We start from the raw sequence: 13,194 nt of genomic DNA, 5'->3' as shown, positions 1-13,194 counted from the left end.
TAATAAGTTTACAATAATCAACAACAACGAACGAAGAATTGAACGTAATGAAACGAGGAAATTTTTTTATTGTAGTAAGCAAGTGCCAGGAGAAAACACACCAAACCACTATAGAGAAAATGTTGATGGTGTTGATTACAAGCTTTCAATTACACTTTGAAAGCTCACACTTCTTACATTGATTTCCCGTAAATAAATTCTTTTATACTCTATTGTACTCGTATTTGTTTTTTTTTTATTTATTAATGTCATTCAATCACTTAATTAACATTTACGAGCTGTAACTTTTCATTAACTTGGATTCTAAAAGTTTTTTAAATTACTATGCGATTACCTTACAAAAAAATTTACTCCCTCCGTCTCTTTATTAATGTCCACTTTCTATCATTTATTACTCACATAATAAAGAGAAAGTAGACATTAATAAAGAGACGGAGGGAGTAATATGCAATTCCCTACTTAATTGTAAAACATATATATACTACTACGGGCCTGTTTTGATTGACTCAACTGAGTTGAACTAAACTGAATATTTTATGAGAGAGGGAATTAAGAACTGAACTTAACTTAACTTAACTGAACTGAAAATGAGTTGAAGAGAATAGACCCTAAATCTCTCTTTCTATCCCATAAATATTTTTCTAGTGTACTTTATATTTTATTATTTAAAACTTAAGATAATGTTTTTCAAGATATTATTAAAGCTTAAGGTATTTCATTTTCTTCAAGCAAACCCGAGGAATCGTCCGGGCCTTAAATTAGTTATAACTTTTTAAGAGGTTATTTCTCTTTCAATTCATTCACATAATAACCTAATAATGAAATAACATGGGTATGATAGACATACAAAAATATCCCACAATGCTTAATTGCAAGACCTACAGAAAAGCAAAGCACGACCTGAAACTCGGCTTGCTCACGTAGCTCCCTCTTTCCTCGAGCTATTCCGTTACTGCATCAATTTATACATTAACGCATATTGAGAATAGATTAACATTAATTACACCGATATACACGTGATTTTGTCATGAATTCGCAACTTAATTCCATTAATGGCTACATATATCATTACCCATATTTAGATAATGAACACACTTTACTCGATCAACTTAAAACATATTGGTTCATTAACCAAGGCCCTGTTTGGTTTGATGTACAAGTTTTTTATCGAAAATGATTTTTCCATTTTTTTTTAATCATTTTCCTTTGTTTGGTTTGTTAAGGGGTGGAAAACAATTTTTCCAATGGTGGAAAATTTCATCTTCAAAGATGGAAAAACATTTTCCTTTCCAAAACAAAGGAAGCCACATTTTCCTCTCACCTCCTTACCTCCTTTTTTACTTCCCTATCATTCATCGTTAGATTTTCACTCCTATTTTTTATTTTTCTAAAACTTTTCTTGTATGCAACCAAACAAAGAAAAACTAATTTACAATTATATTTTTCCTTAAAAATATATTTTCCGTGAAAACTAATTTTCTATTGAAAATATTTTACATTAAACCAAACGGAGCCGGAATCCAAACTCTTCAAATGATCCAATCCGATCCAATCCAATCCAACCAACCGACTTACCGACCTAACAAATTCAATTTCAATCTTTTTTGTATACACCCGGTTTTCAGTAATTTACTGTACATCGAGTTCACTTTTGTCTAATTTAGTGTCACTTTTGTCAAATTTAGGGCCTGTTCTGATTGACTGAAATCAACTGAACTGAACTAAACTGAACTGAACTTATTAATTAGTGATTTTTAACTACGGATTAGTGGTCTTTGATTATATATTACTATACCTATGTGTATATACAAATGTACTATTTCATATGACATAATTATAAAATTTATAATATAATTATAAATTTATGGAAAATATATTAAAAACTTGAAACCTCTAAATATTTTAAACACATATACTATTTAATTTTAAAATAAAATAGTATTATGACAAAAGAACACAAAACACTTACATGTAGCAGAAAAGCAGCTATGGATATTGTCCGACAAGAAATAACTGATCAGATATGGGAGTCAGTTCAGAGGAATGCCGAGGTAATGGAGGAGCTTGGTGGACAAGAAGAAGACGAAGAACTAACTGACTATGAAAATTAGTTTAAGTTGTGTAGTACTCTAATTTTCTCAATAAGATTAACAATAGAAATGTGTATCAAAAAAATAGAACCATTTGAACAATGAATTGTATCGATATTATTATTATTATTATTATTATTATTAATATTAATTATTGTTATTATTTTTATTATAATTAATTATTGATTATTATTATTAGTATTATTGTTATTATTATTATTATTATTATTATTATTATTTATTCATGATTATTATTGTTATTTATTGATAATAATAATAATAATAATAATAATTATTATTATTTTTTGTTGCGTCGTTGTAATAAGAGCTTAAAAGAATGAAATTTGGCTTTATATCATTAGCAATATCATTAGACATAAGAGCTGAACTGAACTGAACTGAACTGAACTGAACTGAATTGAATTTCATCGGAAGAGAACTGAATATCATTAGCAATATCATTTCAGTTCAGTTCAGTTGAAATTGAACTGTTCTCTTCCGTGGAAATTCAGTTCAGTTCAGTTCAGTTCAGTTCAGTTCAGCTCAGTTCAGTTCAGTTCAGTTCAGTTCAGCTCTTATGTCTAATGATATTGCTAATGATATAAAGCCAAATTTCATTCTTTTAAGCTCTTATTACAACGACGCAACAAATAATAATAATAATAATTATTATTATTATTATCAATAAATAATAATAATAATCATGAATAAATAATAATAATAATAACAATAATACTAATAATAATAATCAATAATTAATTATAATAATAATAATAACAATAATTAATATTAATATTAATAATAATAATAATAATATCGATACAATTCATTGTTCAAATGGTTCTATTTTTTTGATACACATTTCTATTGTTAATCTTATTGAGAAAATTAGAGTACTACACAACTTAAACTAATTTTCATAGTCAGTTAGTTCTTCGTCTTCTTCTTGTCCACCAAGCTCCTCCATTACCTCGGCATTCCTCTGAACTGACTCCCATATCTGATCAGTTATTTCTTGTCGGACAATATCCATAGCTGCTTTTCTGCTACATTTAAGTGTTTTGTGTTCTTTTGTCATAATACTATTTTATTTTAAAATTAAATAGTATATGTGTTTAAAATATTTAGAGGTTTCAAGTTTTTAATATATTTTCCATAAATTTATAATTATATTATAAATTTTATAATTATGTCATATGAAATAGTACATTTGTATATACACATAGGTATAGTAATATATAATCAAAGACCACTAATCCGTAGTTAAAAATCACTAATTAATAAGTTCAGTTCAGTTCAGTTCAGTTCAGCTTAGTTCAGTTCAGTTCAGTTCAGTTCAGTTCAGTTGATTTCAGTCAATCAGAACAGGCCCTTAGTATCACTTTTGTCAAATTTATCAATGAAGCATAAATAACTTTTATATATGTCAGAGTAACTTATGTGCGTTTTAATGTAATTTTTGCGCCTTTTATTGTCACTTTATAACGGATGTTCATTAATTTACTAACAGAACATCCGTTTTATTTAAAAGTTTGTGATTCAATTTGTTGTTGTGTTGATTCTCACAAAAGAAAGATTAACGACACTTTTTCTCTCTTTGTTGGCGCTTATTACAACACCCATTTTCTCTCTCCTCTGATCACAACAAACAATGAAAATCCTTCATATTCCTTGTTTGGATGACAATTACTCTTACTTGTAATCTTCTTCTTCCTTAATTAGGGTTTCGTAGATTACAATTTTTAATTGAATTCTGTTTGACGGAAAATTAATTTGTGGATTTTAATTTTCTTTATTAATTTTCGGCAGGATTATTGATGAGCAGACGAAGGAAGCTGCAGTTGTTGATCCAGTTGAACCAGAGAAGGTTCTAGAAGTTGCTAACAACAGTGATGCCAATGTCAAATTTGTTCTCACTACTCATCATCACTGGTATTTTTCCTCTTATTTTTAGATTTTTTTAAAAAAAATTTACTCATGTTTCTTCAACAATTCAGTTTCAATTAGGGTTTTTGACAGCTTAATTTTTGCAATTAATTTTTTTTTTCTTGTATGTTTTATGTTGAAAAATGACTGAAATGATTGTTGATTGTGAATATGAATACCTAAAAGAATATTTGGTTTGGAGTGATTTGAAGTTAATCTAATCCTTTGTGAATGACAAACAAGATAAATTTGTTTATCAAGTTTTGGACAATTGCCTGTTTCGAAGTTTTTCGGAATGATATTGATTATTGAATTATTTAGTCAAGGATTAAGAAGTAATGACCTTTGGGCTATTCAAATTAGACAAAGATCAAGGAACATTGTGCATTTTAAATTTGTATATATTTTTATTATGTGTTTGCATGCTGATATTATTCATGGTAATACATTGCTGGTGGCCTGGTGCTAATCAGTCTATTGTTATTTCTTCCTTTGGCTTTATAGTTGTTATTCCACTGCCATTTCTGTTGCTATACTGTGTTGTGTTGACCATTGACACAAAAAACGTGGCGTTCCAATTTGATTCTTTATGTGGTGAATCTTTAATGAAGACTAGAAAATGGGTGGGAGGACCGAGAAGAAAGGCTTAGAAGAGTGGTATGGTATATGCTATTTACACATGAATGGATAGGCAATCTCTCTCTCTCTCTCTTTCTGTAGCCGTTTGGATTAGAGTGGCACTGTTTGGCTTTGGGCTCAAATTGTAGTTTATATAGTTTATAATGTCGGCCCAACACAAAGAATCAAGGCGAGTCAAATAGTGGGAATCACAACGGTATTCAACATCTATTCTCGAGTCTAATTGCCATAGTATCCTTTTTGATAGTACGGGGCTATCTTGTATCATCATGCCAAGAGTGTAATTTTCGCACAAAATTGCAACTTTGGGGGTGTAGTGGGAATCAAGTGTGAGAATAAGAGGTATTTTCTAGGGTGCATGATGGGAACCTAGTCCGAAGACTTCTTGTTGGCATAGAAATTTATTAAGAATTTGCTTTGGACTTTGATTTGTCTCCTTTACAGTTTTCACAACAATTATTACCTACCTAGTTTACCAAAACAATCTACGGGGAGACATAGGTGCCCCCTTTTTCCAATATGCTTTCATGCCATAAAGGATGTATTGTCTAATACACAGCAACGTCTATATGCTATTAATTATATAACTAATTAAGGATCTGTATGGTATTGTTATATGGACTACCACTACCCATAATGTTGTGTTCATTGATGTCATTTGAGAACACATTTATTGTCTTACTTCTGGGACATAATTAAGAAATTTTAGTACCTTAATTTGATACTATATATCTTTCCTAATTGAATATAAACTCCTGCTTTTCAGGGATCATGCTGGTGGAAATGATAAGATAAGAGAGCTAGTTCCTGGAATTAAGGTTTATGGTGGTTCGATTGATAATGTGAAAGGATGCACTAATAAATTGGACAATGGTGATAAGGTCTCGCTGGGAGCTGAAGTCAACATCTTGTCTCTTCATACACCTTGGTGAGTGAGTTTGCTCATAACTCAGTAGTCATTTGTGCCTTAAGTGCACTTTCTTGTATGTTGTGTCTTACAGGAAGAATTCATATCTATTATGACTTGGTTTAAAGGCTCACCTGTAATTGAGCTGCCAACATTTTTGTCACTAAGTGGAGGAAATGGACTTTGGAAGTATGGAAACAGTCATCTGGTTCTACCATAATCATGATAATTGTTTGTTACTGGCAGTTGTTTTTTCCCCTCTGAACTTGACAATTTATTCATAGGATTCATGCATACTCTTAACTTGACACTCTTTATCAATTGGATTCGTAATGAAAATGAAGATACCATTATTATATTGTACGTATTATCTCTGATCCTTTAATTTTATTACTAAGACTGTTGTTTAAAATAGAAGGTTTAAATCTGGATAAGAGAGTATGTTTTGAATTGCCTCATCTACATTCACTGATTATTTATGTTGTTGGTTGTTTGCGATGAAGTTGTTCCTTTTTTAGGATAGAGTCACACTTGCTATCTTTCGATTTGCATCCTATTGCTTTTGACTTTAGAATCCAATCCTTTCTAGTCGCCCTAAGAAGGTTGATGGCTCATCACCAGCCTTTTTGCTTGCATGAGATTATAAGTATGAAATGGTTTTGGTTATTTTAATTTGACTGCAAGAGATATTACTGGAATATCATTCCTATACAGTTGTGTAACGGTTTTGCTTATCTTTGTCTTGCTCAGCCACACCAAAGGTCATATAAGTTACTATGTGACTGGCAAAGAAGATGAGAGCCCTGCTGTTTTCACTGGAGACACTATGGTATGACTGTGGGTAGTATGACAGGAGGCCTTACTCTTGCTTTTTTTTTTTTTTTTTTTTTAGTTCATTGCTTTGCTGTTCCTTTTTTTTTTTTTAAAATTAAAAAAAGAATTACTTCATAGGTTTTGTGACAAGTAAAGAAAGATTGATTCATTTGTACAGTACACAAGAATATATCTTAACAACAGTAGTAGTAATTAGTAGTCACATATGCCAAGTACTGCGAGTTATTGATTTTATGCTTTATTAGAGCTATCAAGCCCAAGCCCATTTATCTTCATGTCTTTATTAATTTATAATAGCTAATGGTCTCATATTTAAATGTGTTTTTTGTTGACAGTTTATTGCTGGTTGTGGCAAATTTTTTGAGGGTACAGCAGAGCAGATGTATCAGTCACTCTGCGTGACATTGGGTTCTTTGCCAAGGCCGACTAGAGTTTATTGTGGTCATGAGGTGAATGATTTTCTAAGATCTTCTGTAGCTGTTTGATTTCATTTGTCTCTGAATTTTAGCTTATATTTCAGAAAAGCAGGTCCCATTGCTTCTGATCTCACAATTTTAATTTCTCATTGAGTACTGCATTATATAGACCTACATAAACTATTGATGTGGAATAAGGAACAAGCTTTTATCAAATAAATAAATGTAAACTATGGAAAAAGAAATGTAAGCTACATTAAAGCTTAGGATTATCGGCTTGCAAGTTTCTGGCAAGCACTGCTGCTTGATTCTATTAGCACTTTGTTTCATCTTTGTTGCTTGTGTTTAGACTCACCAAAATCCTTACAGAAACCCGAAATTTCCTACCCCTGAATTTTCAACTGACCACATATTGGATTGTTGGTGGCTACGTTGGCCCTGAAGCTTACAATAATAGGACTATTCTTGAATAAATTTTTCTATCACCTAGCAAAATTTGAACAACAATCTAAATCTGCCCACCATCAACCGAAATAATTTGCAGTATCTTCCTTTCTCCATAGAACTAGGCACCTGAGAATCATGGATGTGTGTGTGTGCGCGCGCGCGTGCAAAATCCATCAAATGGAATTTCTTGACTTCCTCGTGTTTGTAATTCTGTAAGGGACATCGTCAACATGTGGTTGCAAATAGTTGCTGAAAAGTAAATACATCATTGTTGGATGTGGATTTTGTTCATTGATGATAGAGGAGAATTTCTCCTTTGGTTGGCAAATGCTACAGTTTACCTTTGCTTATGTTTTCCTTTGGAACTCGTTAGAATGTCATATATCAGGCAATGGGACATCTCTACATCATTTATCTGAGAAGTTGAGAACTTGAAGGTTATATCCCTCAGCTCCAATCCGTTGATTGATTATCTAGCCTTGATGAGACTTTACATCAGCATTGATGCTTTTTCCCCCATAATTTTGTTAATCTTGTCCAAACGTCTCTTCCCCTGCACTGCCATCAAGAACCTCAATCATGCTATCTGCAGTCTGTAATCCCTGTTTGCTTCAATATTGACTTTAGTCTTTTTAGACTTGTGCAAGCCTTTTACAATTGCTACACTTGACTGAATTCTTTGCCAGGTGAACCTGTACAAATAAGGACTGTATTAGTCAATCAAAGTTACGAGGATGGCAAAAGAAAGGGGAATGCCTATGAGCAGTTCCTGCATTTCTCTATCCAAATCCTTTCAACATGGTATAAAAAAGGTTGGAAATTGGGTCTCCCTTGAGTCTCTGCCCAACTAAGAGAAAAACAAATAATTCACTATGCCTCCCCTTCTGTTTAGAATTATACTCCATTGTTTTAAGTCACCAGTGTGTCCAATGGACTGCAAATCCAGAAGATGATTACTTCCCTTGTTGCCCGGGCTTATTGGGGAGGTCTTTGTTTTAGTTGTTTGAAAATGAAAGATACTTATATTTTAAGGAAAGGCTTTTACTCTTATTTGTTGCCAATGGTGTTACAATAACGCAGGACATAGAAGTATACTGAACTGCTGCTCATTTTCTCTGTGATAAGTGATTGTCGTTATTGCTCACTTTTTCTCTTCTAATTGCAGTACACAGTGAAGAACCTTCAGTTTGCTTTGACAGTTGAACCCGAAAATGCAAAGATAGCAGAGAAATTGGCATGGGCTCAGAACCAGCGAAATGCTGGCTTGCCTACTATTCCATCAACCATTGCAGAGGAGCTAGAAACCAACCCATTCATGCGGGTTGATATATCTGAAATTCAGGTATTTGTGTCGCACATTATTTCTGTTCAGTTTGTGATCTATGCTATCTGGGTTGAGTTTGGAGTTTTTTATGTTATCTGAAAAAGTGTCTAAATCGTCAAATTTCTCTTCAGAACACACCCCCCCTTTTTTTCTTTAGCGTAAAATGGTCTGACACAGGATATACAAGATTCATTCTTTTTACTAGAAAACCCCCCTTGTCCGTATTTCATTATGGAGTAAACTTGGCTGCCCATATATACCCCCAACTTAAAGAACCCAGCCATAAGTGTACAACCAAGAATCACATCTCACATTAGCATGAACTTTGAAATTTGCTCATTGCTCCTGAAGAGTTCCAATCTCTTTCTTAATACTCTCTTACTCCCTAAATGTATGCTCCAAGTACATTTTACACGATCTTAAATATATAGTCAAGTGGAGTCAGTGAAAAGGTAAAACATTGGGACCATGGTGTTAATGAGAGATTAATGTGATCATATTGTTAATGAGAGATTAATGGGGCCATATGGCTATCAAGGAAATAGAGCATTCTTGTATGAACTTCAAAGAAAGTATGCATATAACCATATCCCTATAGGGACATAAGGAGAACTCCCCGTTTTGTAGCAATGAATACCAAGGAAAAGTGAAAATGGGGACCATGCATGTCAGCATGTGAGTAGTTTTGCTTTCAAGAGGAGAGCGATAGGGAGTAAGGGATTTATTAAATTAAACTGGGTTCACAAAGTGGGGTTGTAGGATGATAAGAAATGAATAAAAGGTTTCCATTAAAGGAATAAAGTAAAATTGAGTAGAACTTAGAAAAACGGATGAAAACGAAAAGTGAGTAACACTTAGGAAAACGGAGGAAGTAGTTTGGTATAAACATTCTGATGAGAGGCCTTGAGGGTTTTGATTAAAAAAAAAAAAAAATGGGTATAATACATCAGTATGGGAAGAATTGTATTGTTAATTATGCTTAATTAGAAACTGAGAGAAAAGGGTTAACGATATACCAAATTCACTGCCCTCTTTCATTACTAAAGTAGATACTTTGCAGTAAGCTGTGTATTTTGCACGATTGAATATTTGATAAGTTTAGAGCTCATTTGTAGGCTCGATTAAGAACCTTTACCGTCAATTAAGAGGACTATGACTGTTTTTTTTTCTACCTTTGGTTCTATGTGCTTGTCATTGTATTTCATAGTTGAGTTAGATTGTTATCATCTTTGAATAAACTCCCTCCATTCCACAAAGAACTACTCACTGTAGACACAATTTTATGCAAGTGGCCAAGTATGAATGAGATATATTATACTCTGCCAAAATAGGATTAAAATGAATAGTTCTTTATGGAAGAGACGGAGTAGAAGTGAGTAGTTCTTTGTGGAACAGAGAGAGTATAGATGAAAATAAAGGTTACTTATTACTCTTGTACTCCCTCTGTTTTTTTTTATATGCATCAGTTTGACCGACACATTTGCCGAGACGCTACTTTGACCATAAATATCTTTAATTGTGTATTAGTAAAAATTGTAACAAAATTATATTATGAAACTAGACATTATGACGAATCTAATGATATATAATATAATAACATTTATTCATTTGTAAGAGGTGAAAAGATTAAGTCAATCATGGTATGTGAATAGTGCAATTGTCAAAGTGATGCATATAAAAAAAAAACGGAGGGAGTATATCAATTTATTTGCTCCATGAGTAGAAGGCACAGTATTTTAGAAATGAATGTGTTAGTGTGGATTGTGGAACCAAACTTAATTAAAAGAAGTAGAGTAGAGCTTTTCCATAAAAAAGAATGGGACAAGTAATTTGAGATGTAGAAAACAGAAAAATAAGGCAATCAATTGAGATGGGGAGGGAGTGTATAAAGTATTTCTCAATATTATACAAACTTTATAGGTCTTTACAAGAATATTCATTTTCTTTCTGTTAAAAATAAATATATATAAATCACTCGCTGGGTCTCTCTTTATATATCTATCACAACTTGGCAATGTTTTTTTTTAAAAAAAGGTACCCTATTATAGTTTTCATTTGTTTGGGTCATGCTGTGGAAAACAACTTATTTAAATAATTTATATTTTACTATTTCAAAAACAAGTATCACCAATCTTTATTTTTATTTATTTATTTATTTATTTACTGCTGAAATGCATGAAACAATACAACAGCAATGTTATTTTTTTACTGATGTAGAAGATTCAAAGAAACTTAGATAATTACAAGTGACCTAAACTATGTTTAATTTTTGCATTATATTTGCCTTGTTATTAGTTTGCATTGAAATCTTTTAAATTTTAGTGATCCAGTGGGAATGTGTTATTATTTTGCACTGTCAAATGTGAAATTTCTGTTTAATAGCTACCCACACATAAAAAAAATAAAAAATAAAAAATAAAAATAAATAATAAAAAAAAAAAAAACACATTATCTAATTAGTACTCAGTAACTCAACATGCAAAAGGAAATCATATTGTTTTGAAAATTTCCCCTATTATAATCAGAAAGTACTTCTACTTCTGAAAACTTTTATGTATATTTGTCATTTTAAAAGAACACGAGCATTAAAGGTTGAGTTTGACATCATTAAGAGAAAACAATGTGATCATCATTTTGAATTTTGAACTTTTGGGTGTAATATATAATGTAAGTTTTGGTGTAATTAATAATATACTGAATTATGCTAGCTTGGTTTCTCGAAATGTATGTATAGATTGTATACCATACTGATTTTGTGTTTGGAACAGCTAAAGTTTGAGAAATTGATACCAGATTTTTTATTAAAAAGAGTGAACTGAGCTGTTCTTTCTCAAACAACCTTAAGAGTCTAATACACTGATCATGTTTTCAGGTGTCTTGTTGTTTCTCTCATATATTATTTTTATTTTATTTTATTTTTTTGCAGAAAAAACTTGGTCTCGACTCCCCTGTAGAAGCCCTTCGGGAAATAAGGAAACTTAAAGATAACTGGAGAGGCTAACGGAGGGCTTACCAACGGGTGTGTAATTCTAGTTTGTAAATTTATGGATGCCGTTCTCAGTCAGAGTCAGCATTTTAATAAATCTATGGCATCCAACTTTGCATAATTTTCTGGAAATAATAATGTACTTTTCAAGGAGAGCTTAAGAAATGGTTTTACCACTTTATTAGACTGCATTAGTTTTTGTCAAGTGATGATGCTAGTATTTGTGTGTTCTAAAGCATTTCCCCCCATTTTCAGACACTTTAATCAACAATCAATTCATTTAAAACAATGATAAAGTAAACCCCATGTGAGTTTCATTGCAATATGCATTACCCTTTACATTCCATGGAACATACCTTGCCTTTGATCCCTAGACAATGCTCTTTTTGCTCCTTTATTTCTTGCTTTTCCTTTTCTCGAGCCGTCACCGTTCGTGGTCGAGGATTACATACCTACATATACTACTTGATTATTATTGTGGTTCTAATTATTATCAATGTATTATTAAGGGGTTCATCATATAATATCAAAGGCTTATCGCTCGTAAAAGACGTGAGCCGTATGACTACTGTTATTTAGGACAAGCTATGTTCCCCATGATTGCAACTTGCACACAAAATGTGGGATAGGATACAAAATATCATATGGTTGTGAAAGTGAAGTAATAATCAATGGTTCAAATAATGGGTGCAAAGCACTAACTTTGAAAGGGAATCGAGCCTTCATTGATTCTTTTAGTTGGCTTGATGGGGAACAGCAAGGTTCCATTTCCAGCTAGAACAAGTGTAACCGATAAGTCCCACAGCATGAACACTAATAAGGACACCCCATATTTATGCCCTGGACCATGACGCTTTTGTCTCATGTCTATTTCAACTTATAAATTAGGACTCCTTTTAGGGTAGGTAATTGTGCCCTTTTTCCATTCGGGTTGGGGTGTTTGCTTCGGTTGGGTAAAATACATGCAATTACTCAATTAGGGCCTATTTTGATTGACTGAACTGAGCTTAGTTGAACTGAATATAATATTTTATGAGAGGAGGATATTAGGAATTGAACTGGACAGAAGCTGAAGAGAACATGCCCTTACTAGAATAATTGGCATAGTTTGACTTTCTGCACTCTTCAACTATAAAACTTGAATTATATATTTAAACTTTGAATGATTATTATAGTTTTTTTCGCTCCATCATTACATGTTTATCATCTTTGGTTCCACTACTTTTCTCTCTTGTCAGCCCGACTTAGCCAAAAATCAAATCAAGTAATTGCGCTTCCATAACACAAACAAAAGGGAACTGATCGTTTTCCCTTCACGAGCGAAAGCAGTTTAATCATTGACATTAATTGGAAATTGCAACAACATATAGCACAAAGTTGCCATTTTCTTCTCAACCATGTAAACAAGAAATAACCTCGCACTTTTTGTGGCTTTCTTGCTGGCATCGTGGGTCATTGTTGCTTTGGAGTTATAGGCAAAGGCAACTAGAAAATAACGGAGGGGAAGGTAAAAATCTAATAAGTATTTCCTTCTCAATCATATATTTTGGAGGTAAATTTTATTTCTTTTTATTTTTTTTACAAAAAAAAAAAAAAAAAAAAAAAAAAAAAAAAAAAAAAAAAAA

General features: G+C 32.2%; 1 protein-coding gene and 1 long non-coding RNA gene across 2 annotated transcripts; one reads left to right on the top strand and one right to left on the bottom strand.

Moving 5' to 3' along the window:
* Window positions 1-3,660: 3,660 nt before the first annotated feature.
* On the top strand, window positions 3,661-11,774 carry LOC145595618 (hydroxyacylglutathione hydrolase cytoplasmic-like). Its single transcript, XM_081652036.1, has 7 exons — window positions 3,661-3,788; window positions 3,900-4,022; window positions 5,422-5,583; window positions 6,313-6,391; window positions 6,732-6,845; window positions 8,425-8,601; window positions 11,510-11,774. Exons 1-7 carry the CDS (start codon window positions 3,742-3,744, stop codon window positions 11,582-11,584), a joined length of 777 nt encoding a protein of 258 aa, XP_081508162.1. The 5' UTR covers window positions 3,661-3,741; the 3' UTR covers window positions 11,585-11,774.
* On the bottom strand, window positions 7,019-12,086 carry LOC145595619 (uncharacterized). The gene is made up of 2 exons (XR_014102981.1): window positions 11,926-12,086; window positions 7,019-7,951 (listed from the first exon to the last, which is right to left on the bottom strand). It is a non-coding gene; the product is annotated as an uncharacterized LOC145595619 (long non-coding RNA).
* Window positions 12,087-13,194: the final 1,108 nt, after the last annotated feature.

This window comes from Chenopodium album, chromosome 19 (assembly GCF_948465745.1).
Source record: "Chenopodium album chromosome 19, dcCheAlbu1.1, whole genome shotgun sequence".
NCBI classification, from domain to species: Eukaryota; Viridiplantae; Streptophyta; class Magnoliopsida; order Caryophyllales; family Amaranthaceae; genus Chenopodium; species Chenopodium album.
The sequence above is the reverse complement of the archived record's forward strand: the minus strand, read 5'-3'. Positions and strand labels throughout refer to the sequence as shown.

Excerpts from the sequence above, each read along its gene's own strand:
- LOC145595618 (XM_081652036.1), top strand. The coding sequence starts at position 3,742 with ATGAAAATCCTTCATATTCCTTGTTTGGATGACAATTACTCTTACTT. Across the intron at positions 3,789-3,899 it reads GATGACAATTACTCTTACTT|GATTATTGATGAGCAGACGA; the intron begins GTAATCTTCTTC and ends AATTTTCGGCAG. Across the intron at positions 5,584-6,312 it reads TTGTCTCTTCATACACCTTG|CCACACCAAAGGTCATATAA; the intron begins GTGAGTGAGTTT and ends TGTCTTGCTCAG.